A 27,258-nucleotide genomic window follows, 5' to 3' on the forward strand; every position below is an offset into this window, starting at 1 on the left:
TACTGTTCAATGTGCTGGATTCTTTCATAGCTCTCATCATTTCATCCAGTCCTCTCGTGAATTTATTCTTTCTTGTGTTCTTACAGTTAAAACTTTCATCTTCTTTTATGTTTAATGTTCCTTTATTTTTTCTGCAGTACTGGCTTGCTGGACACATATAGCTTTGATTTTACCACGAAATGCTATTATTTCTCTGCTACTTTAAAGAGATTGCTGTTGACTATAGCAATCTTGGCTGGCAGTATTGTGCTTTAAAGCTTGAAATAAATCATTTTATAGCTTCTTCTTTTAGGTAGGTTTGGTATCTTGATTATATTCTTTTATGGAGAGGTAATGTGTGTTTAAATTATTTATTTATTTATTTATTTTATTTTTTATTAATTTATTCTTGTTACATCTCAATGGTTATCCCATCCCTTGTATCCTCCCCTTCTTCCCTCCTTCCCATTTTCCCCTTATTCCCCTCCCCTATGACTGTGACTGAGGGGGATTACCTCCCCCTGTATTGCTCATAGGGTATCAAGTCTCTTCTTGGTAACCTGCTGTCCTTCCTCTGAGTGCCACCAGGTCTCCCCCTCCAGGGGACATGGTCAAAGGTGAGGCACCAGAGTATGTGAGAAAGTAATATCCCACTCTCCACTCTACTGTGGAGAGTGTTCTGTCCATTGTCTAGATCTGGGTAGGGGTTTAAGGTTTACCGCCTGTATTGTCCTTGGCTGGTGCCTTAGTTTGAGCGGGACCCCTGTGCCCAAATCTGCCTATCATAATGTTCTACTTGTAGGCTTCTAGGACCCTCGAGATCCTTCTACTTTGCTATTCTCCCATGCTTCTCTCATCCAGAGTCTCAATGGGATGTCCTCCCCTCTGTCCCAGTTTCCTAGTAAGTGAAGGCTTTCATGGGATATGCCCTGCCTGTTGTTTCCTTGTCAATATTATCCCTGACAGTTCAGGAAATTGTCTGCTATACTTTCATTTGATAGGTTTTCTATACATTGCATATTTTACCTCTGCTTTTCTTTCTGCAACATGGATTTTTAGCTGAGTCATTGGATTTTATCTTAGAGTTGGTGGAAATTTTACTCATGCTTGCTTGCTTGCTTATTTATTTGTTTGTTTGTTTGTTTATTATCTATCTTTATTGATGTTTGAAGTCAATAGTTCCTCACCCTACTTCTTCATTCTTGAAGTTCTTTCTTGTGTTTGATCTCATCTATTTGGAATATTAATATAGAACTTGTTTATGTTTTATTTCCAACATTTATTTATATTTGTTTCTCCCTAAATCTCAGTTCTAGTGTTGAGTTTCTCATCTATGTGGGTGACCTTCTTTATGTCCTAAACTGACTTCTATACTTTATTCATTGTACTTGTTTTGTCTTTGAAGTCACTGACCATGTAGTCCTTTGAAATTCCCATTTAGCTTCTTATCCATTTCAGTATCTTTGGACTTAGTGGTTTAGGATTTATGGCCTTTTAAAGAAGTTGTGCTACCTTGCATTTTCCCGTGTCTTGTATTTTTGTCTTGCCATTTGCTAATCTGATTTGGGTGTCTCTTAGGTTTCATCTAGGTATATTTTTAGTGATCAGTCTGCTCTTGAGGATTAGCCCCAGTATAACTGAGAGCATATAAACAAACTACCATAAGAACAATAATACTGAACAGGACACAGAAATGCATTTAAAAGTGATCAGATCTAACTAGCACCTCCAAAGGCAATAGAACAGAAAGTGGCAAAAATAATGTAGGGTAAGATTTATAGACTCAGATATGGGTTTTTACCTACGGAGCACGTATTAAATTCAAATAGAAGACATTAGTTACCCTTTAGTATTCCTGTCACTGTTGCACCCTAGGGTATGTCTTACCAGGGCAGTTATCATTCTAGCTTAGAAAATTTATAGCTGAGGAGACTATGTATTGCTTTTCTTCCCCAGGAACCTGTTCTCTGGACAAGACCTGTACAATATCAAACTGGTCAAATTCCAGTGTAAATGGGGGAAAGGCTCAGGAGACACCATTCCTAGCTGAGATGCAATTGAGGGCTGCTCGCAGAGAGTGAGTCAGTTTTCTTCAGGAGTGGTTTTCCTCTAGTAGGTTGATCAAGCTCTGGTGGATGGCCCCACACCCATGCACATATGGGCAGCACTAGTGGGTGGCCCCACACCCATGCTCATATGGGCAGCACTAGTGGGTGGCCCCACACCCATGCACATATGGGCAGCACTAGTGGGTGGCCCCATACCCATGCACATATGGGCAACACTAGTGGATGGCCCCACAGCCATGCACATATGGGCAACACTAGTGGATGGCCCTACACCCATGCACATATGGGCAGCACTAGTGGGTGGCCCCACACCCATGCACATATGGGCAGCACTAGTGGGTGGCCCCACACCCATGCACATATGGGCAGCACTAGTGGGTGGCCCCATACCCATGCACATATGGGCAGCACTAGTTGGTGACCCCACACCCATGCACATATGGACAGCACTAGTGGGTGGCCCCACACCCATGCACATATGGACAGCACTAGTGGGTGGCCCCACAGCCATGCACATATGGACAGCACTAGCGGGTGGCCCCATACTCAAGTGCATATGGACAGCAGAAATGGAAGTAGACAAATGGAAGAATACAAATATTAAAATGATTTTTCTAGGTTCTCTAAAGTTGCTATCTACCTCATTTAAAGTGGATCATTAATTGGGAGACTTGTCTTTCCTGTGATGTGGGCTGGTGCTCCCACTTCTTAGTTGTTTAATAGAGCTGCTGTCTGTAGTAGCCTCTCCTGAAGATACTTGTTAATGCCTCTGTTCACATGAATGGCATGGCTAAGGGATAGCTCCCAATTGTAAGTGTGTTGGGAACAGTGGACGGAAACACAGCCCTGAGATCTTTAAATGTTCTGTCAATGTCCACAAAGCATGAAAACACCTTGCTGGAGGCCCAAGCTGCAGCTAACTAGGAGTTGGTTGGCACTTCAGAATTGTAAGTCCCTAAAATAGTGAGTTGCATAAAAAGTGTTAATTCCTAAGAGACATTTTATAATTTTAAGCAAACAAGTTCTTCATGTTATTGGCTAACTTTTCTTTTCAGCCTTTTAGTTCTTTTTGATGCTATTGTAAGTGAAATCACAACTTTAATTTCCTTTGGGGATGCTTCTGTTTTTAATGTATGGTAAGTCAATTGTTTTATTTCCTATAAATTTTACATCCTGTGACTCCTGTGAATTTATTATTTTCACTTCTTGAATTAATGATGGTGTGGAGGCTTCTAGCTTTGCTGCTTGTAAGATTGTTTCATCTACAAACAGAGATAATGTTATAGTTTCCCTTCCAAATCGAATTGTTCTTTTATTTCCTTATTTGCACTACCCGTGATTTCCCCAGATTGTTTTAAATAGAAGAATAAAAACCAGGCTTCTTATTCTTTATCATGGAGGAAAAACTTTCAGTCTTTTAATATTCAGTGTGATGTTATCTTAACTTCTACGTGGTTTGGGTTCTGTTAATTTATTTTTGTTCTTATATTTTTATCATAGATGAGTGTTAATATTTTAAAATACTTTCTCTGCCATCAGTTGAGAAAAATGTACTTTTAAAATTAAATTGTGTGATGTATTAACATGATTAATTTTTTGTATTATAGCCTGTCAGTGGTAGTGAGGCAGAGCTGGGGACACAGCTCTCCACTGATCTGTAGCAACCAAAGGAGTTCTTTTTAGAGACATCTATTAAGATGGTGAGGGCGGGGTTAGATCCATGAATTCATTCCAGAAAAGAAAAAGAACTTTAGGACTAATTCAGTTTGAAGCAGAATTGGAGCTTATTAAAAATGTTTTTGGTGTAAGAGTTGATAGGTTTCTGAGGCACATTGGCTAGGATTACAATCTATAATGTCATCCTAGTCATCCCCATCCATAGGGTTGTATAGAAGTTTAGATATTTTTACTGTCATAGAAGCTGAGTTTTGAATGCATAATTTCCATAAAATTTTAGGCTTATATATTAGAAAGGTATGAGGCTATACACAATGCACATATTGAGGAGGTCTCATTGCCATTTTAGCATTCTTAGAGTTTTTAAATATATATTTTATTAATTTATTCATATTACATCTCAATGGTTATTCCATCTCTTGTATCCTCCCAGTCCTTCCTCCCTCCCATTTTCCCCTTACTCCCCTCCACTATGACTGTGACTGAGGGGGACTTCCTTCCCCTGTTTATGCTCATAGGGTATCAAGTCTCTTCTTGGTAGCCTGCTATCCTTCCTCTGGGTGCCACCAGGTCTCCCCATCCAGGGGACGTGGCCAAATATTGGGCACCAGGGTTCATGTGAAAGTCAATCTCCACTTTCCACTCAACTATGGAGAATGTCCTGTCCTTTGGCTAGATCTGGGTAGGGGTTCGTATTTTCCTTGGCTGGTGCCATAGTTTGAGCAGGACCCCTGGGCCCAGATCCGCCCATGACAATGTTCTTCTTGTAGGTTTCTAGGACCCTCTGGATCCTTCTATTTCCCCATTCTCCCATGCTTCTCTTATTTAGAGTCCCGATAGGATGTCCTCCCCTCTGTCCCACTTTCCTGGTAAGTGAAGACTTTCATGGGACCTGCCCCTTGGGCTAATATGCAGATATAAGTGAGTATATACCATTTGAGTCTTCTGCCTCTGGGTTACCTCACTCATTATGAGCATTTCTAGTCCAATCCATTTGTGCACAAATTTCTGGAATTCCTTGTTTTTAATAGCTGAGTAGTATTTCATAGGGTAAATATACCACAGTTCTTTATCCAATCTTCTACTGAGTGGCACTTAGGGCCCTTAGAGTTTTTATATAGGAACATAGTCTCCATGCAAGCCACATTACAATAAATGTGCTGGAATCATTGACTCTCAACTGGTGAGCAACTTCAAACATGTATGTGACAAAAATTAATATTTTCTTAATTTTTCCTGTTTTTTCTCATGCCTCAATTTTCCTCCATGATCCTTTGATCCCTTAAACTTAAGGTTTAGATACTGTTGAGGATGCATTTCTGTAACTTCTTACCTGCTGAATGCAGTCTACCTATTCAAAGCTCAAAAGTGTCATCCTCCCTGACATAACTAGAATATTAGAAGATCTGAACTGGAGATTAGTGGATCACCGTTTTTTGAATATGGAAGGAACAATGCCATTACTCAGGACACCTAAGCATTTAAACAGTAAAGCATACAGCAGCTTGTTAGGCCTGATTTTAAGTTGAACACCAATAATAGCAGCGCCATTTACCATGAGCAACCTGATAACTTTGATACTAGTAATTCATCTCTAAGGGAGAATTGTGACAGATTTCCTTATTGGGGCATCTAAACCCTGGAGTGCCAAGAATATGTTACTTGAGTTGTCATGCATAAACACGATATCTTTCTTTAAGTATGAGGCAGGTTTCCTCCGTGCTGTTAGAATTTCTTAGTTTAGAAGTGGAAACCCTTACTCTATAAAATGTATACTGCTGCTTACACATTGAGAATATGGCAAAAGAGGAAAGAACAATTCCAAAAAGGAATCCAGTGATGCTATAAACTAAGAGGAAAACAGTGTGAAGCTCTATTTATTAAGTATGCGTATCAGAAATTCCTCAAAGAAAATAATATAAGGTTACAGCTATGTTCATACGTGTTGCATAAGTTCGTATGTGACATTTACATTTGCAACTTAGAATTTTTGTTGTTTGAAGAGAATTGTCAAGTCCTTAAACAGGTCACAACATTAATAACTATACCCTCAGAAGAGATTTTACAACTTTGAGTTATTCCAGTCTGGAGTATTGTAGGCCTTGGACTACCCTGACAGGCCTCAGCAAGCATTAGATCTTTATAGCCTTGACAGGAGATCATTTGTGTAAAACTGAATTGTTGACCTTTTCTATAAATTATACCTGTCCTTTATACTAAATTAAAAAGCAGTAGCATGGTTTTGCTTTCTGTGTTACTACAGAGGCAACAGACTCTTTGAATTGAGGTTTTCTTAATCCTGTCTCTCTAAATGCTCATGTGACTCGAAATGGCTGCCTTTTGTGGTGTCACAGAGTTTCTTAGTATTTTTTAATTGCACATTCGTTTAGAAAGGGAATTTAGTTTATAATTTATTAGAAAACAAAACCCTTGTACAGAAAAAGAAAATGAAATATTTATATCTGCCATAGCAAGAAATTTCTGAGGTGGAACTGCCACACTGATTTGCATAGTGGATGTACCAGTTGGCAGTCCTACCAGCAATGAGTAAATGTTTCTCTTTCCCTGCATCTTTGCCAGTATGTGCTATCATCACTTTATTGATCTTGGCCCTCCTAATTAGAGTAATACGAAATCTTAAAGTAGTTTCAATCTGCATTTTCCTGATGGCTAAGGATGTTGAACATTTCTTTAAGTGCTTCTCAGCCACTTGTGCTACATCTTTTGAGAACCCTGCTTAGATCTGTACCCTATTATAAAAATTGGTCTTCTTTTAATGTTCAGGTTTTTTTGGTTCTTATATATTTTAGGTATTAAGCATCTAGCAGATACATAATTGGTAAATATCTTTTCCTATTATCTAGGCTGCTGCTTTGCCCAAAAGATCATATCCTTTGTCATACAGCTTTTCAGCTTCATGAGGACATAATTATTAATTGTTGATCTTATTATTGTGCTAATGGTGTCATGTCCAGAATGGTCTTTCCCATGTCAATGAGGTCAAGGTTAATCTTTATTTTCTCTCTCTCTCTCTCTCTCTCTCTCTCTCTCTCTCTCTCTCTCTCTCTCTCTCTCTCTCTTACATTCAGGGTACCTCTTATGTTGTGGTCCTTGATCTATTTGCAATTCAGTTTTTTGCAGGGTAATAAATATAGATCTATTTGCATTCTCTACATGCAACCATGCAGTTTGATAAGTACCATTTGTTGGAGATGCTGTCTTTTGTCCAGTATGTACTTTTGACTTATGTGTCAAAAATCAGCTGTCCATAGGTGTGTGGACTTACTTGGGGGCTTTCAATTTGATTTATTGATCAAGAAGGCAGGTTCTTATGTGCCTGGAAAATGTATTGTTTCCCATGGCTAAGGCTATTACTTGATTTACTCTTGTTTCTATAGTTGTTTTGGGCCACACTCATTCTGTTCCTGTTGTTGAAGCTCAAAAATGTAAAAGTTATTTTGGAATTTCTCCTATCTTTTCCTGCCTTTGTGGCTTCCTTATAATGTCTAGAGCATATTGACTGATGAAATAAGGACAGAACAAAGCTTGACTTTAATGTCTAACCTTTCGCTGTAGTGCACTCACCCACTGTGTACCATCTATTTTTGACTGTAGTGAGCTCTCCCACTGTGTACCGTCTTTGACTGTATTGAGCTCACTCACTGTGCATCATCTCTCTTTGACTGTAGTGAGTTCACTCACTGTGCACCATCTTTCTTTCACTGTAGTGAGCTCACTGCACAATCTTTCACCATAGTGAGCTCACTCACTGTGCACCATCTTTCAGTTTTCTTCTATAAATATCTTTTGTGATGTAGACATTTAATGATGAGCTTTCTGGGTTTGTCCTTGTTTCTTTTTTATTTCCATGTTGGAATTATCCTTTACTAACATAAAAGTACTGTCTAAGTTTTCCTATATGAAAAACTTTTACCCCAAATATCTCATATCAATTTTCCAGATCCATTAAGAAGTGTGTGTGTGTGTGTGTGTGTGTGTGTGTGTGTGTGTGTGTGTGTGATGTATATGTGTGAACCTGTGAACCCATTCAAGCACCTTTGAGCAAGTCACCACTGTCAACTTTTATAGCTCTCTACTTTGTTTTTTTTTTTGAGGTAGTGTCTTTCTCTCTGAACCTGGCACTAAACATTTCTATTGGATTTTCAGGCCACAGAGTCCCCAGCATCTACCTGCCTCTGTCCCGCTAGCACTACATCTAGAGGTTCCTGCTACCATTCTTGGCCTTTGACATGGTGCTGGGGATCCAACTGAGGTTCCCATGCTTATGCAACAAGCGCTGTACTCACTAGCCATCTCACCAGCCTTACACCTCTTTTTTTCTTTAGAAAATATTTACATCCCAGTGACAACCCAGGAAGCCATATCTGAAACTCAGACAAACCATTTTAGCAGCCCTGGAGACATTTTATTTTCTATTACAAATTTAAATGAACCAATTTGATAGATACTTTAATCTGATTATAACTGATATTTAAAAACTATTTTTAGAGTATCTGTTTCTTACTAGGAACCAAACTATAACCAAATGCAGAGCAAAGTCTGGTGTGTCTCTCATTTTGTGTTAGCATCCCCCTTTCATTGGGCCATCTTTACCTCTGCAAGTAAGCCATATTAATCACATCCGCAGATTCGGGGAGCTTATTACTACCCAGCCTGCCTAGGAACAAGTGGGCAACAAACTCCTTGAGGCTGAAACAAAAGCCTCTTTAAAGTAAACTGAACTCTTGTGAACGTAAAAAGTTATCTTAAAGTAAAGTGTATTGGAAAATATAAATTGATAATGCATTATTGATATTTCATTTGTAATTTAATTTCTGAATGGGACTCACAATAATAAAAGCAGGAAGTTAATATAAACATACTAACAAGTTCATTGGAAATGAAGGTACAATGAGAGAAATAACCACATAGAGCTTCTGTATACAACTGATGATAACTTATCAGTTTAAATAAACTTGTACTTTGTTTTCTGTGATGGAAAGAGTAAATAATCACAAATAAGACATTTGAACAATATATTTAAAAAGAAATGAAATGGATATTATTTCAAATATTAACTACACACTAGTGAAGACAGAAGTGGGGCAAAATGTTGTGAAAATGCAAAGAACACTTAGCAAGATGATATGGGTAAGCCCTTAGCTACTAATACTATAAACATAAAGACAATATAAAACATAGGAATTAAGAAAGTCTCACTTCATATCTAAGAACATATAAAGGCTAAAGTGAAAGGCTAAAAAATGAAAACATAATCAAAAGAGAGCTTGCTGGTTTCAAAGAAATTAAGTGGAAAACTTCTGTAAGAGACACAGAAAGGCATTTTATAGTGATTAAGTGATCTGTAAACAATAGGTTTTCTTTTTTTGTAATGACAGTAAGTATTTAATATCTGAAATCCTAAATGTAAAAAACAAATATTAAGAGAATTGAAGAGAAGAAGCAGATGGCAGCATCATACAAGGCAATACCATGCTTACATCAATGGGTAAAGCAACCATACACAAAAATCATGAAGAAATGGAGGAATTTAAGAATAATACAGAGAGGAGGCTGGAGAGATGGCTCAGAGGTTAAGAAGAGCACTGGCTGCTCTTCCATAGGTTATGAGTTCAATTCCCAGGAGCCACATGTTGACCTACAACCATCTATAGTAAGATCTAGTGCCCTCCTCTGGCTTGCAGTCACACATGCAGGCAGAATACTGTATAAGTAATATACAAATCTTAAAAAAGAATACTACAGATAGATAATACTAAAAGCACATATACAGAACACTGTATGAACAACAGTAGAATGTGCATGTTCACAGAATATGCTAAATATACATTGGGCATTGTCTAGAGTAGAAAATATCTATCAGACAATAAGGATACACTCATACAAAATATATTATCAGGTCATAATGGAAAAAAATTATCCCAGAAGCAAAACGTGACAATTCTCTCTCTCTCTCTCTCTCTCTCTCTCTCTCTCTCTCTCTCTCTCTCTCTCTCTCTCTCTCACACACACACACACACACACAACACACTAAACAATACACGTGGGCTGGAAAGGTGGCTTAATGGTGAAGTGCCCCCAGTGGTCTTACAGATGGCATAAGCTATGTTCCTCTCACTATCAGTAGGGGGACAATTGCCTGTAAATGTAGGTTCAGGGTATTCCATGAACTTGTCTGTCTGTGCAGTCATGCATACATATGTGCAGACATACACTGTATGTGCAATTTAAAATAAAAGTAAAATCTTTAAACATCTTGACAACTCAGTCTATTAGAAAAAAGAGCTGAAGTTTCTGTCTATTGCAGGAAGCTTTTTTCAATAAGTGTTTAAAATGTCATATTCAGGAGATCTCTGAAGAGTTTGAAGAACATTATTTATTAAGTATATCTGATTTTAAACAAACTTTGTTTTTAGTTAATTGCTTTTAGCTTAACCTTGAAAAATACATAAAGGAGACCAAATAAATTTTGCCATTATAAATGATTTACATTTGTAGTTAGCATGACTATGAGTTTATTTCTGAACATATCAATGCATTTGATCATTTATAAGGTGCATATCTTAATTATCTTTAACAGTTCAAAAATTAGATTTAATTAGATTGAAATTTTACATCTTTATCACTCTTAAGTTTGAGCCTTAACATTTTGAGATGAAGATATAATTGAAGATCCTTTAGCATCAAAATCAGAGTTAAGCTATAAGTGCAGTTCACAGAAAGACTGGGAACTTTACTTTTCTTGATCTTTTCATAATGCACCCTTTTGGAATATCAGTTTTTGTTGTTTGTAAGACTCAGCTAATCTAAATAGCTGAAACTTAACAAAGCTAGCAAAGACAAAAAGCTTAGACATATATCTTCAAGTCAGTTTGTTAGCCTGAATAACCTTGGGAGTTTCTAAACATTATTTATTAAACATACCTTATTCATCAAATACATATTGTTTTTTATTTAAAATTTTCTATGAGCCTTGTGTTGAACATGACAAAGACATAAGTAGTTAGACATACATCCCTAAGTTAGGTTCTTTTAGTTGGAGTATATCGTTGTAAATATATATATAGTGTATATATATATATAGTAAATATTGTAAATAAATATATATTATTTATTAAATATATGTTGTTTATTATTTACACAAATTTTTTAGAAGCCTGATGTTGACTAGTTATCAAGGACATAAATAATTAGATGTAAATCTAAGTTGGCTTTTGTTAATCTTTAGTAGAGCTTTATGACCTTAGAAATTTATCATATAAAAATACATATTAATCCAAAATATTTTGGAAACCTGCTGTTTTCTCCTTAGTCCAAAAGGAGATAACAGTGATAAGCAGAGGGTTCAGAAAGACTAAGATGTTTCATGAGTATTGCCTTAGTTGGTTTATACCATGTGATCATCTTAATCAAGATGGTAGTAAAGTCACATGGTACATATTCTCTTTCATTTTATTAAAGATGGCTACCAGTCATGTGGTTATTTCCATCCTGATGAGGCAAGATGGAAGCAAGTCACATGGTTGCTATTCTCCACAGCTGTGTGGAGAATGGGAACTGACCCTGACATGAACTATGATGCCCCATATTTGACCACCTCTCCTTGGTGGGGAGGCCTGGTGGCACTCAGAGAGAGAATAAGCAGGCTACCAAGATCAGACTTGATAGCCTATGACCACATAGTGGGGGAGGAGGTCCCCCTCGGTCATAGACCTAGGGTAGGGGAATAGCGTGAAAGTGGAAGGGACGGGAATGGGAAGATACAGTGATGGGATAACAACTGAGATGTAATCTGAATAAATTAATAAAAAAGAAGAAAATAAAAACTTCTATTTGTCTATGCAAGAGTTGAATTCAAGTTACATATACAGTAAGTAGATATCATTTTCTAAATTAATAATTAACTCACATATAGCAAATTAAGATAACCTTTTGTTGTGATTTTTTTATTTAAAAAATTTACAAGTTTTTCTCTGTATGTTCTTTGGAATGTTTATTTGATACCTTTTCCTTTCTTCCTTCCTTCCTTCCTTCTTTCCTTCCTTCCTTTTTTATTTTAAAAAATTCTTTGTTTATTCTTTTCCCCCCACATAATACTGTATTGATTGTCTGGGAGTTTCACATCATGCACCCCATCACAATCCCTCCCCATCCCTCTGTGTTCAATCCCCACCCCCCCCAACACACACACTTTGTGACTCCCTTTGACAAAAGATGTAACAAAGGTAAAAAGGGAAAAAAATGAACCTCATGTTATCTATATACTCAGTGGAGCATTGTCAAACCCTCAGTGGCCTGCCCCATAGATAGAGCTGGGTCTTTTTTCTCTCACACCCTCGCCACAAGCCATCAATTGTAGGAAGCTACTCTTCAGCATCCCTGTCACACTTTTAAAAAGTTCTCTTCAGTGGCTTGCTGTCTAGAGTGTTATTATTTCGTGGGGGCTGGGTGTTGGGGGTATGGGTTGTCACTTTCTATGTCCTTCCCTCTAAACTGTGCATCTGCAGTCAGTAATATCACTGCCAAAGTTGCTCTTCACAGAGAGTGGGAGTAAGAATCATGGGCTCCCACATGGTTTCTGGCAACAGCATAGACCACCAACATAGCCCCTGTCTGAAGAAAGACCATGGACCCAGACAAGGCCCTTGGAGGCTGCCCAGACCACAGATATCAATATGGACTCAGGTGGCAGCAGAGGCCACCATGTCAACATGGCCCCCAGTGGCAGCACAGCCCACAGACATTGATGTGGGTTCAGGTTGAAGCATAGACCGGGGATAGCCACATGGCCTTTAGTGGTGACATGTGTCACAGACATTGCATCAACACAGCCCCTGGCTACAGTAGGACCACAGACCACAGGATCCTTTCAGCAGCAGCAAAGGTTGGACCTAAGGATAACCTCAGGTGACAGTGAAGGCCACTCAGATCAGCATGGTGCCTGGGTGGCAGCACAGGCAATGGACATTGGCATGGCCTTTGGTGGTAATTCAGACCATGGACATTGACAGAGACCTCAGCTGCAATAGGACTTCAAACCCAGATGTGACCCTCAGTGGCAGCACTCTTACCCCAGCAGGCCACTTTTATCAATGTGGACCCCAGTGGCAGTGCTGCCTTCTTACCTCAGAATGGGTTCAGGCTGCAGCACAGACCAGAGGGTATCTGATTGGTCCTTGTTGGTAACATGTACCACAGATGACATTGTGGTTCCCAGTAGGGTACTGCGCAGGTCTCTGCTGCTGGCTCTTCAACCATGCACATGCCTTCCTTTGTAATAGGTTTTAAGATAACTTTCTGTTGCAGGTTTTTAAAACCACACCTAATGAACTTACAGGTCCTGAGATAAAATGTTTACACAATAGTATTAAAAAGATTTCTTGAGAACATTGTGCAGAGAAATCAGACATAAAGTGTTCTGAAGAAGAGAAAGTAGAATCTTACAGACTTTTGGGGTTGTAGAGCAGAGTTTTTAGGATCATTTGTTTTTGAAGTGCCAGAAGTCACACCATATGAGAGAATTTAAAAATCAAGGGTGTCAACCTTTGGCGATTGACTGAGCTGTACTGAGGCCTGCCATTTGTACTAAGACAGAGAAGCTTCAATAAAAACTAAGAAAAAGAGTCGCAAAACAAGCTTCACCAGAAGGAAGGTTCCTAAAGTTCCAAGAGGGCACACAGAAACAGAAAGAAGCTGTGGTACGTTCAGACAGGAGCTTAGAGAGTATAGGAGCACTGCCAGAGGGAGGACTTCAAATACAGAGTGGAGAGGATGAGGAGAACAGAGGGTTAAGTGTTGTGGAGACAAGAATTTCAACCCAGGGGTCTGTCTCCAAACTGAATGTGAGACTTGTATGAGAGAAATGTCCCAAAGAACAGAGGAAAGGGGTCACTTTCCACATGACAGGGGTCCAAATAGGGCAAAAGGAGCATCCTGACACCCAGCATGGCTTTTACAGTAATAGCAGACAAGGCACGCAGCAGTGGGGAGACACTCATCCAGTAGAGGAGAGGAAAAGGTGGCCTTGGAGAGGCTTTTGGAGAAAGGGAGGGTTCCAATATAGAGGTAGAGAAGTAAGTCATAGTAAGTAGGGAGTTGCCCCTTGGTGGGGGCGTTGGAGAGCATAGCCGGTGTCTGCTCTGGAGAGCAGAGATGAGTGGTGAGTGCCCAGGGGGCATGGAAGGCTGCAGGAGCCAGGGAGGAATTTAATGAGTAGACTACAAGAGAGCAGGTGGAGGGAATAAGCAGCTGAAGAGGCTGACTATAGAATATGGAGTCAAATTTGGAAGGAAACTTAGAAATGTCACTCCCCAATTTCCTCACCAGATGAATGAAAACAATGAAGGCATGCTTGCTCCTAGGTATGGGTTGAGGAGAGAATGTTTTTTTCCCTAGGTGTGAGGGAAAGGATAGCCAGAGGCATCCAGAAGAGTCCAGACTGAACCAGGCCATGAAAGAGGGTGAGAGGAGAGCGAGAGCACAAACACACAGGGCAAACAGACCATGAGATAGCGGAAGCAGAGCCAGCCTTGAGCCAAGAGACCAAGGATGCATAGCGGAAAAGTCTGAGTTGAATAGAGAAGAGAGGCTGGGGGAGGGGAAGTGGAAGCCCAGCTTCCAGGAGGGAGAGGTTTGAGTAGGGAGTGTGGGGAGAAGGGCTAGCAGGAGATACCGGTACTGAGTGAGTTGTCGCATATTTCTTTGGAACATGACAGGCCTACTTATCTCCTGCCATGAACACTTTTGGAAATATGTTTTCTAAGGTCTATAAATACTCAAAATTTTCTCTAAGAAGAGATTTAGATTCCTACGTGATCTAGAATGGATAGATCTAAGGATATTCAGGGAATTACCACAAGTTTAACCAAGTGGTGATGGCAACTCAGATTGCTGCTTCTGTATACATTTGTTTCTGGTAGGTTATCGTCCACTGACAAAATGAGCCAGTTCAGGCAACAGCACAGTATGAAGGTATGCTCTCTGGCAGGTTCGCTAACCTCACAAGTAGGGATCAGTGATATCGCCATGTAGAAGAAGAAAGAAAAGTAGGGGAGGAAGAAAGAAAGAGTGTACACAGGCAGAGAGAAAAGAGGCGGCGGGGGGGGGGGACGGGGGAGGGGGGAGGGGGAAGAGAGACCAAAAACGTTTCTTGTGGAGGGGAAGCACAGATCCTGGGCCAGAAAGTTCAGGGCAGAGGGCAGAGTGTGGCAGCCACACTTGTAGCAGGTAGGGACTGAGGGATGCTGGGATAGCCTGGAGGCCAGGTTGGCTTTCATATGTTAAATAGGAACCTCAGCAGCTTGGCCACAGTCTGAAACACAACAGTTTCATTACTTAGACAAATTAAAAGGTCTTTAGATACATGTATGTCCAGTGTTTATAATATGTGGTGAGGGATCTTTCACTTCTGGTCCAGTCTATTTGCTGTTCTCTATGCTTCTTCTTCCTTTATAGGCATCTCCTTTTTTAGATTAGGACATTTTTTCCTATAATTTTGTTGAAAATAATTTTGAGCCTTTGAGCTGGGATTCTTCTATTTCTATTATTCTTACATTTGGTCTTTTCATAGTGTCTCATCTTTCTTGGATGTTTTGTTTCAGGAAGTTTTAGATTTGGCATTTTCTTTGACTGATGTATCTGTTTCTTCTATTGTGTCTTCAGCATCTGAGATTCTCTTTTCCATCTCTTGTATTCTGTTGGTGATGCTTGCTTACCTAGATTTTCCATTGTGGAGAGCTGCGATGTGCCGTGCCTTAACAAGGCGCAGGTTTCTGCCTTCCGCCATCCCGACGGCAAGCGCTCTCTAAGATAAACAAGTCCTTATATGGCAAAAGGTTGTACAAGGGTAACTGGTGATCTGATGACGCGCAGTCTTGCTCTGACGCGGACCTATGAGGAGGTGACACCTGGCATGAGCTGATTGGCCCTTGAGTTGTACTTAAGCTTGGCCCTTCCCTTCTTCGGGGCCATTCCCACTGAGCTTAATCCTGAGTAAAGATCTCAAAAAAAAGTCTGGTTGTTGGCGTCTTATTTCCGCTAGACGGTGCGGCGCCGACATTCCATTTCCAGAATTCCCTTCATTTGTGTTTTCTTTATAGCTTTTAATTTTATTTTCATATCTTGAACAGCTTTGTTTCTTTCAGCTGTTTTTTAAAATTTTTGTTTTAATTCCTTAAGGGATTTATTAATTTCCTCCATTTCTCACTGTCTTTTCCTTTATTTCGTTAAGAGATTTATTATTTTTCTTTAAGGATCTCTATCAGCTTCATAAGGTAGGCTTTTAAAGTCTTTTTCTTGGGCTTCAGCTATGTTGGAATTTTCGTGGCCTGCTGTAGTAGCTGAGTGAGTGGTGGAGTATGGGTCATATTGCCCTGGCTGTTGTTATGTTCTTACATTGGGTTCTGGGCATCTAGGTTTGTGGTGATGACAGGACTAGGTGCTGATTTTTGAGTTTGTCTTTATTGGATGGCTGTTTCATTCCTTGGTTTCTGTTTCCTCTTTAGTCTTCTGTTCTTTGTGGCCTGGAGTTCTGGCAGCTTGCATGGCCTTTGGTCAAGCGTGTGGTCTCCCGCTGCACTTGGGGGGGGGGAGGTCATGGTGATAGGGAGGGGGTGGGTATTGGGAATAGTGTGTGGGGTGTCCTGAGAGAGTGGAGAAGCTTGGGGTTCTAGTGGTTGGTGTGGTCTCTTGTCTAGCAGCGAGTCTCTGACTGAGTTTAGCTACCTGTTCTTCTGGCTGCTGTGGTCTGCACCTCGACAGTGGATATCTCTCTGAGTTCAGGGAGGGGCCTAGCAGCAGGGGTTGGGCTGTGGTGCTGGAGTGGGTGGCAGCAAATTGGGTCTTTTTAAACCAAACAGAAGGAATAGGAGAATTCTGTGGGCAGGTGGGCAGCCTGTCTGTTCTTTTTGCTAGCATGATCTGTACTTGAGCAAGGACGCTCCCCCATATATAGATTGTTAAGCAATGTGTTATTTAAAGTATTCAAATGATTCTCTAATACAGTTGTTTCTAACACGTTAGTGGTGATCCTTTTGGGGAGGTCAAAGGACTTTTTCATAGAGTCTCCCAAGGCCATAGGAAAACACAGATATTTTCATTAGGATTCATAACAGTAGCAAAATTACAGTTATGAAGTAGCAATGAAAATAATTCTATGGTTGGGGTCATCACAGTGTGAGGAACTGTATTAAAAGGTTGTGGCATTAGGAAGGTTGAGAACCATTGGTCTTATAGATACATCATCTGTGGTATCTAGTGAAATTAAAACCTGCTTACTCTGATTTTGTCTAATGAATGATATTTGCTGCCTGTCCATTTGTTGGCTCCTTAGTTTGGTGAGCTAACATAGGACAAATATTAAAGCCTTCCAGCCTACTTTATTCACTATTAACAATTTCAGTGAAGCAGAGTGCAGTGTTTAAAATAAGTTGTCAGGCTTCCTTCTGTCAAAGTAGTTGTTTTACAGACTTTGCCTACAAGTCATTGCAGAACAATTTTGCTTTCCTATTTATCTGTTTTATGAAGATTTTGGGAGTGGAAAAGAGAAATAGAGTAAGAAATCTGGTGTCCATTTCAGTCATATTTGTTTTCTCAAACTAGAATTTTAGTTTTGGATTAGTTTTTATAATTATCGTCATTCTTATATCATTTAAATTGCTTAAAAATGTTTACGTTTATAATTGTAATCACTACCTAGTTCAAAATCATTCCAGTGTACCTTTTAGTACAAATTATTAGGATAAATGTACAATCAAAGTACATAGTATCAGAAATTGTTGTTCAGTTACTTAATACAATCATTAGTATCATTAGATAAAGTATTTGTGTTTCATTATTAGAGGGGGACTGAGGAAAGTAGTATGACTTGGTTTTGTCTGCAGTTTTCAGGTGGGATTTTATAGGGGGTTTATCTATTTGTTCTTGGCATTTGGTTGCTTTTATTTTGCATTTATTTTTGCATAGGATGTTTGGCTTCTGAGTGATTATAAGTGTCTCCTTTAACTTTGAATTGTAACAGCACATTTAAATACTAGCAATTAGATAATAGATTTATATAATTAATTATTTGAAGTATATGAATGTTATGCCAGTATGTGTGTAAATGTAGTCTCTGTGCTTTGTGTTGGGGACTGAAAGAACATACCAGATTCCTGGAACTGGAGTTCCAGGAGGCTGTGAGCTGCCATGGGTATGCTGGGGATGGGAGCCACATCCTCTGTAAGAGTGGCAGGTTCTCTTAGCCACTGAGCCAACTCTCCAGCCCCTGCAACTCATTCTTTAAGTACTTCCTTAGCCAGAATTTATGTTTGACTGAACAAAAAGTGAAAAATTCTTCAGACCAAGTTTATCAAAATTCAAAAATATTTAATTTGTAGAAATGTAAGTAATTGAGTAATACCAAAAGAAGATATTGTGTTGATTATAGTTTATTTTAAAAGGTTTAATAATGCTAGACTTTTCATGGAATTAATTTACTCAAGAAGACATTCAAAGAAGTCAGACTAGTTGAGGGTCAAAAGCAGTGTGCCCAGCTACACTTGCTTCCCACTAGTTTGGAGGTGCAGGTTCATGTTTCGAGGAAACTAACTGGTTTACAGTGGGTTTGAGTTCATGAATTTATTTCATATTTCAGGTAGAGATGTGACACCACACAGGAAAACACATCCAGCCTCTTACTATTCTTGCAGCTCAGTCAGAGCCAAGATTGTAGCTAGGTGATTATCTATGAAGATGATGCCTTATTGTTTTGTAAGTTTAGTTTTATAGCAAAAAGCCAAAACTCAGCACATTTTAATTTGTTTCTAAGCCTGATTTACCTTCATAAAGTAAGGAAGGGGGTGGTAGAAGGCGTAATTCTTAGTGACTTATGAGATGTTTTAGGTAAATTTAATTTCATAAATGTGTTTAATTTTAAATAGCTGACTTAATTTTTCTCAGTTGCCTATCTCTATGTTACTCAAAGTTCAAAAGGACCAAGAAATTGCTAAAGAGAAATAATTTCTTTCTCTCTCATATAAAAATAAATGTACATTTTGAGACATTTGAGGTGCTTTGCCTTCCTTTTTGCGTGCTATGTATGTCTTATGAATTGAAGATAAATAATTTGACACTTTTTTCTCTACAGTATTTGTTTTAAATTCATATTAATTCATAGATAATTAATATTTCAAATTCCATTTCTAACGTAGGCTAAAAATCTCATAGAGAGATTCTTTAATCAGCAAGTAGAAGTCCTGGGCAAACGCATGGAGCCGCTGCCTGAAATATATTACATTGAAGGCACCCTTCAGATGGTGTGGGTTAACCGCTGCTACCCCGGCTACGGAATCAGTGTCCTGAAGCACCCCAAGTGCCCTGAGTGCTGTGGTACGTAGTGAAGTGCTCTTCACGTTTCATGTGGCTGAAAATTCATTTGCTTCATTATGTTTAACTGAACGTCTTCTTTAGACCTTGACTTACTTTACATAATATATTTGAAGGAACTATAATCTAAATATGTATAAAGAAAACCATCTTAACTTTTAAAGTAATATGTTTTATTATATTTTTGACGATTTTATACAATGTATTTCAAATATCATTTACTCCTTATCCTCATCCTGACCCTTCCCACAGTTCAGTTCCTCTACTCATCTCTCCCACTTTGTGTCCTTTTTAAAATAAAAACAAAAACAAAAAAGAAGGAACTCTCTTGCAGTAGGTGTCCTGGTCCTGGCTCTTTCAGTTTCTCTGCCCTTCTTCTCTAATGTCCCCTAGCTCTTAAGTGTAGGGGTTCTTAGGTTGTTTTGTAAATATATCAATTGTGCACGGTCACCTGATTAGTAGTTGTCTACATTGTGGCCAGTTGTGGTTTCCGATAATTATATCTAGCAGCTGCAAAGAGACACTTCTTTAATGATGAGCAAGAACTACATTGCCATTGTAGACATAAAGGCAAGTATTTATAATGTAGTTAAAAATTAGCTAAGTGGCAGTAGTGGGTTCTCCTCCATGACCTTTGCCTGAAGTGTTGTATTCAGCAATAGGGCACTACCTTCTTTTTCCAGAAGATGCTTAGGGTAAGAGCAATAGTCTATAATGTGGGGTTCTCCTGACCAAGAGTTTGAAAGTAGGTTTACCATGCCTAGCTTTTGGGTTTTTGTTAGCCTGTATTTGAGGGGGGAACCATTGCTACTCCAAGTAATAAAACTTCAAGTAAAGCATATATATGTATATAATGTATATATGCATATAAACTTGATATTGTATGTAATATAAAGTAAAAATGAAATTATTCTTTTGACACTGACAAAGGAATAGTGTTATTTATCACCCCTGCTTCCCTGCTGTTTTCTCTGCCGTCACTTGGTAAGTCTCTCTGACCCAATATTCTCATTTCCATCTTCATAGCAATTGTGCCCTGCTATTCCCCTTTCTAATGCTCTTGCCTTCCACTATAGTCCCTTTTTACTTTTCTGTTATTTGCAGTTGCTCTAGGTTATATTCTAAAGATTTGGAGCTTGCATCCACAGATGAAACGTGTAGCATATGTCTTTCTAGGTCTGGGTTACCTCATTCAGTATAATATTTTATACTTCCATCCATTTACATGCAGGTTTCATTATTTCATTTTTTTTCTTTCAGCTGGGTCGAATTTCATTGTCTTTAAATACTACATTTTCATTACTGATTCTTAGTTGGAGGACACTTAGGTTGCTTGCATTTCCTAGCTATTGCAAATAAATCAGCAATGAATATGACTATGAAGGTATCCATGAAGTATGATGTAGAGCCCTTTTGCTTTGTGCTGAGGAGTGGTCATATGATACATTTTCAGCTATTTCACAATATATATACATTAATTATTTATAATAGTAATATACTTTTTTCTATATGTTATATATAAAAGTACATTTCTGTGTATACATATAAATATTTACATATTTTTAATATATTTATATACAAATATATTTTATAATATACATTTATTTATAACATATTTACATGTTATATGTTTTATTATATAGAAAATGACTATATATTCTCAAATAGCTAAAAATATATCTACTGTATGATGGCTACTTCTCAGCATATAATATATATTTATATGCTTTGTATACATAATATATTTATATTATATATAGTCAATATATATAATATAATACATATGTTTAATATTTATTAGAATGGCCTACAGGCTATGGTCCAACTAGTCCAACAATGGCTGTCTACCAACAGAAAGTCCAAGAATCCAGTAGCTGTTTAGCCCACAAGGCTGGATATCTCAGCTGCTCTCCAGTGTATCTCAGAATCCCAAAGTATGCCAGTGAATGAATGGACTGGCCAGCAAGTGTGAGGGCAAGTGGCCAAAGACCAAATGCTTCCTTCTTCCGTGTCTTTTACAAAGGCTGTCAGCAGAAGGCGTGCTCCAGATTAAAGGTGGATTTTCCCATCTCAAAAGATCTGGAATAAAAGAGGGTCTTCCCACTTCAAATCATTTAATTTAAAAAAATCTCTTAAATGTGTATTCAGCCACTTGGGTGTTAGTTCATTCCAGATGTAGTCAAGTTGATAACCAAGAAGCGCCATCACAAATGAGTTCTCAAAGTTATTTTTATTTTCATTGTCCTAATTGCTAAGGATGATGAACTTTTTTGAGATATTAGCTATTTTTATTTCTTTGTGTCTTCTCTTTTTAATTGGTCTGATTGTTTTCTTGACTCTCGGCTTTTTTTTTTTTTTTGCATTTTCACTATGTATCTGGCTTTTCTTTTTTCATTAAATATTTATTTTTTTATTTTATGTATACATTTATATTATACGCATATATATAATAAACTACCTACATCAAGAAGAACCATGAAACAATCAGGAGTTATATAAATCTTACATAATACAATTTAGCTTAGTTGTTTAGGGCTTAAGATGTTTTAGGTTTAGATAGATGTTTTAAGTTGATAATGATGAGATATGATAAGATATTGATTTACATTCAAAATTTTAGACATACCAAGATACGAAAGATGTTTTCTTCAAGACTGCCAAATACAAATAGACTCTTTGCTTTTTTCAGTGAGTGTGTGTGTGTATACACTCTGAGTTTCAGTCCTTTGTCAGATGTACAGCTGGAAAAGATTCTTACCCTTTCTCTACTCACTTGATTGTTTACATTATTGGACAGTGTTTTAGCTTTATGAGGCCCATCTGTCAAGCGGGGTTCTTTTCAGGAAGTACTTTCCTACTGCAATGTGTTATAGGGTATTACTTGTTTCCTTGTTGTTTCTGCATTACAGGCTTCATATTGAGGATTTTGTTCATTTGTAGTTTTTATTTTTGTGGTACTAGGTGGTAGATATGGGTCTGATTTAATTCTTCTACATGTAGACATTCAGTTTTCTCAACACCATTTGCTGCAGATGATGTCTCTTCTCCAGTATGTACTAGTTTCAAATATCAATGACCACAATTACATGAACACATATCTGGGTCCTCTATTTTATTCTACTGATTTAAATGTTTTTGTTCTTGAGTTTTTTTGTTTATACCATGTTAAACTATAGTTTATTACTATAGCTACATAGAACCGTCCTGAATATCAGGGATAAAGCCAACTTGACCAGAGTGGGTAATCTGATATATATATATATCTGTATTTGTATTTGGCTTGCATTATTTTATTGAATAATTTTGAATCTTTGTTCATCCAGAGACCCTCATTCATATTCATATTCATATTCTCTCTCTCTCTCTCTCTCTCTCTCTCTCTCTCTCTCTCTCTCTCGTTCTCTTTCTATCTCTCTCTCTCTCCCACTTACCCTAGTACTGTAATAGCAGTTTCATAGATGAGTTTTGGATAGCGCCTTCTCTTTTCCCTTTTTTTGTGTGTGGAGTAATTTAATAAGTACTGGTTATAGACCTTCTTTGAACGTTTGGTAGAATTCTGATATGTATCCATCTGGGCCTGGGTTTATTTTAGTCACAAGCTTTTAAATCACTATTTATATCTCATTTCTTAATGTATCTGTTTAATTAGTAATCTCTCATGTTTGATAATTTGATTATATTTAAATGCATGCCCATTTATTTTAGGATTTCCAACTTATTGAATTGTATATTGTTAAGGTATTTCCTCAAAATATTTTTATTTCTTTGGTGGTAGTTATAATTTTCCATTTTTATCTCTCATTGTTTTAATTTGGGTTTGGTATTTTTTTCCTTTAGTTAATTTAGGCAAATAATCTGTTGAACTTTCTTATCTTCTCAACCATCTCTTAGATTCATACTTGATCCCATGTACTATTTTTAAAAAATACTAATTTCTTAATTTTTAAAAAATAAAAATGAATTCTTTTTTGATATCTGAAAGAAGATAAAGTTGACACATATTGTATCTGATTAGAATTGTATTGGGTACATTCTTATGGGCTAGTGTTCTGATGGGTACGTTCTGATGGGCTAGTATTCTGATGGGTATGTTCTGATGGGCTAGTGTTCTGATGGATATGTTCTGATAGGCTAGTGTTCTGATGGGCTAGTGTTCTGATGGGTACGTTCTGATGGGCTAGTGTTCTGATGGATATGTTCTGATAGGCTAGTATTCTGATGGATACGTTCTGATGGGCTAGTATTCTGATGGATACGTTCTGATGGGCTAGTATTCTGATGGATACGTTCTGATGGGCTAGTATTCTGATGGGTACGTTCTGATGGGCTAGTATTCTGATGGGTATGTTCTGATGGGCTAGTATTCTGATGGGTATGTTCTGATGGGCTAGTGTTCTGATGGTTACGTTCTGATGGGCTAGTATTCTGATGGGTATGTTCTGTTGGATATAAAAGGTAATTATTTAACCCCAAGTTGACTTTACATAACTTTTTAAAATTATAATTTATTCACAATTACATCCTGGTTGTTATCCTCTCTCTGGTATCTTCCATTCTCATCCTCTCTTTTTCCCTCTTCTGCCCTATTCCCCTCCCCTAGACCTCTGACACAAGGTGCCCTCCTCCCCCACTACATAACCATAGCCTATCAGGTCTTATCTGGATAGCCTGCTTCCCTTTCCTCTGTGTGCTGACTGCCCTCCTCACTAAGAGGAAGTGATCAAATTAGGAACATCAGAGTTCATATCAGAGGCAGTCCCCACTCTCCCCACAACCGTGGAGAATGAGCTACAGGGAGTCTAGGTTTACTGCATGCATTGTCGCTGGTTGCTACAACAGTTTATGCACCTCCCCCCCCCCCCAGAGTCCAGATCAGCCAGCCTTGGTGGTTTCGTTCTGGGGCTCCTGAACCCTCCAAGATCTTCCATCCCCACATTCTTCCATACCGTACTCACCTGGAGTCCAGCAGCAAGTCCCAGCATCTCTCCCAATTCCCTGCTGAGTGGAGACTCCCATAGGACATCTATGTTAGGCTAATATTCACTTATAAGTGATTATATACCATGTGTGTCTTTCTCGGTCTGGATTACCTCATTCAGCATAATCATTTCTAGTTCTGTCCATTTGCCTGCAAATTTCAAAATTTCCCTGTTTTTAATAGCTGAGCAGTATTCCATAGTGTAAATGCACCACGGTTTCTTTATCCATTCTTTGACTGAGGAACATTTAGGTTGTTTTCAGATTCTGGCTATTATAAATAAGGCTGCTATAAACATAGTTGACCAAATGTCCTCATTGTATAGTGGAGCATCTTTTGGGTATAGAGAAGTGGAATAACTGTTTCTTGAGGTAGAAATATTCCCAATTTTCTGAGAAAATTTGCAAAGTGATTGTACAAATTTGCACTCCCACCAGCAATGGAGGAGTGTTCCCCTTTCTCCATCCCCTTGCCAGGACCTGCTGTCACTTGAGTTTCTGATCTTAGCTATTCTGGTGAATGTAAGATAGAATCTCAGAGTCATTTTGATTTGCATTTCCCTGATGACTAAGGATATTGAGCATTTCTCTTAAGTGTTTCTCAGTCATTAGAGATTCCTCTGTTTAGAATTCTCTGTTTAGTTTTGAACCCCACTTCTTAATTGGGTTATTTGGTTCGATGGTGTTTAATTTTTTGAGTTCTTTATATATTTTGGATATTAGCCCTTTGTTGGATGTAGGTTGGTGAAGATGTTCTTGTAGTCTGTAGGCTGTCATTTTGTTCTTTTGACAGTGTCCTTTGCCTTACAGAAACTTTTCAGTTTCATGATCCCATTTATTAATTGTTGATTAGAGCCTGAGCTATTGGTGTTCTGTTCAGGAAGTTGTCTCCTGTGCCAATGAGTTTCAAGGCTCTTTTCTACTTTTTCTTTTAACCGATTTAGTAACCAACAACCATTCATGTTTAAAGTCTTGGAGCGATCAAGGATACAGGGCACATACATAAACATAATAAAGGCTATATATAGCAAGCCAGTAGCCAACATCAAATTAAATGGATAGAAACTCAAAGCAATTCCACTAAAATCAGGGACTAGACAAGTTTGCCCATTCTCTATATTTCTTCAATTATTTTACTTGCAGTTCTAGCTAGCAATAAGACTGTACCAATGATATGAAAGTGTCCATAAGTGACCCCAAAGGATCCTTTGATCCAGAGAACTCCTATAGCTGATAAGCATAGAAATAGGCTGGTTGATCAATGGAATTAAATTGAAGATCCAGAAATAAATTCACACCACCTGTAGACACTTGATTTTTGAAAAAGGAGCCAAATCTATACAATGGAAAAAGGATAACATCTTCAATAATTGTTTCTGGTCTAACTGTATGTCTACATGTAGAAAAATGCAAGTAGATTTTTATATTTATCACCTTACACAAAACTCAAGTCCAAGTGGATTAAAGACGTTAACATAAAGCAAAACACCAAATCTGTTAATTTCTTAATTTTTGATCTGATTTTTATTATTTCTTGCCATCTACTGGATTTTCCCTTGGTTTGTTCTTGCTTTTTCCAGATTCTTATCTTGTACCATAAAGGCATGAAACCACAGGTTTGGGAAGAGAGGGTGCCAGGGCTGCCTCTGTAAATAAATGATGAAGGTGGTCAGCCTGGGACAGTGGGTTCTGGGCTGTCAGAGGCATTCGGCGCTCACCCTTGAGAGTCTTTCTTGAAGGCATAGGACACTGATATGACAGTATAGAGTCAATTCCCCATTCCTGGCTTAAGTGGTTGAGTCCAAAGCATCAAATGAAGCAAAATTAGTGAAGGCATAGCCCTTGGAGTTGCCTGTGTAGTCCTGATTAGTCTTGATAGTCTATAGGATGACTTAAGAAAAGTACTCTGAAAATATGAAGTAGCATCTCATCAATTTCTCGGTCCACGTTCATAGTGAAAATGTTGGGTTTTGCTGTGAGGTGATCCCTCCTTCACTTGTATTTGCTGCTCATAAAGTTTGAACATGTTCATAATCTTAATGGCATTTCAATATCTTCATCACTTAAGAATATAACAAAACGTAATCTTGGTGCTGGCCAGCAACTCTATCTTTTTCATGTGAGTGTTGATCAGTGGCCCTGCCTGCTGAAAGAGTTCCTGAAGCAGTGGTTCACTTACTTTCTATTCTAGATCTCCCACTTATACTGAATATCCTGGCAACCTGATTCTGTTTGTAGATCCATCCTGCAGCCATGGTGGAAAGGCTCCATCCATTTCTAAGCAGCAGTGCTGCCCTCTTTAGCATACACAGTGTTTTATGGGGCATAGTAGTCTAGGTTGGTACCAGAGAGGTTTTAGAGTTGGATTGCATTTCTCCAGACTCTTCCAGGTTTTAAAGTTTCGACTGAGAAATCAGCTGAGTCTTCCTTCATATGTGCCTTGTGATTTTTTCTCTCAGTGCTTTCAGTATTCTGCTTTTATTGTGTACACTGACTGGTTTTACTGTGCTATAGAATGGACCATTTTCTCCAGGTCCTATTGTTATTCTTTATAGTTCCTGTATCTGTTTGACTATGTATGTCCTTAATTTGGGCAAGTATTCTATAATCTTGCTAAAATTTTGGTCTGTGCAATTTGCCTGAGATTCTTCTTCTTTTTTCACTAATTCATTTATTTAATCACTTTCCATGCTGCCTGCAGCCCCCCTCTTTCCTCTCCTCCCAGTCCTACTCTCACCGTGCTTCACCTTATCCCCCTTTCCACTTCTCCTCAGAGAAGGGGAGGCCCCTCTCCATAGGCACCAACACACCATAGCACATAATGTCACAGCAGGACTATGTAACCTCTCTGATTGAGGCCATACAAGGCAGCCCAGCTAGGGGAAAAGGATCCAGAGGCAAGCAACAGAGTCAGAGACACCGCCACTCCAAATGTTAGGGGATCCACATGAAAAACAAGCTACACATCTGCTGAGTATATGTAGGGGGACTAGATCCAGCCCATGCATGCTCTTTGGTTGGTGATTCAGTCTCTGTGAGCTCCGATGGATCCAGGTTAGTTTACTACTTAGGTCTCTTTGTGGTGCCCTTGAGCCCTCCAGCTCCATTAATCCTCCCTCCCACTCTCCTACAGAACTCCCCAAGCTCTGCATATTGTTTGGCTGTGGGCATC

At 38.5% G+C, this 27,258-nt stretch overlaps 1 protein-coding gene across 3 annotated transcripts in view; it reads left to right on the forward strand.

Moving 5' to 3' along the window:
* ZPBP (zona pellucida binding protein) overlaps positions 1–27,258 on the forward strand; it is a 191,120-nt gene that overhangs the window by 74,634 nt on the left and 89,228 nt on the right. For all 3 annotated transcript variants that reach the window (XR_014782265.1, XM_084797308.1, XM_084797307.1), the window contains one exon: positions 18,935–19,112. Coding sequence is in view for 2 of the 3 variants with exons in the window: in XM_084797308.1 (XP_084653434.1) it covers positions 18,935–19,112 (178 nt within the window). In the remaining variant the exon portion in view is untranslated. The remainder of the gene's footprint in view (positions 1–18,934; positions 19,113–27,258) is intronic.

Source organism: Acomys minous (assembly GCF_964271855.1).
Source record: "Acomys minous genome assembly, chromosome: 10".
NCBI lineage: Eukaryota > Metazoa > Chordata > Mammalia > Rodentia > Muridae > Acomys > Acomys minous.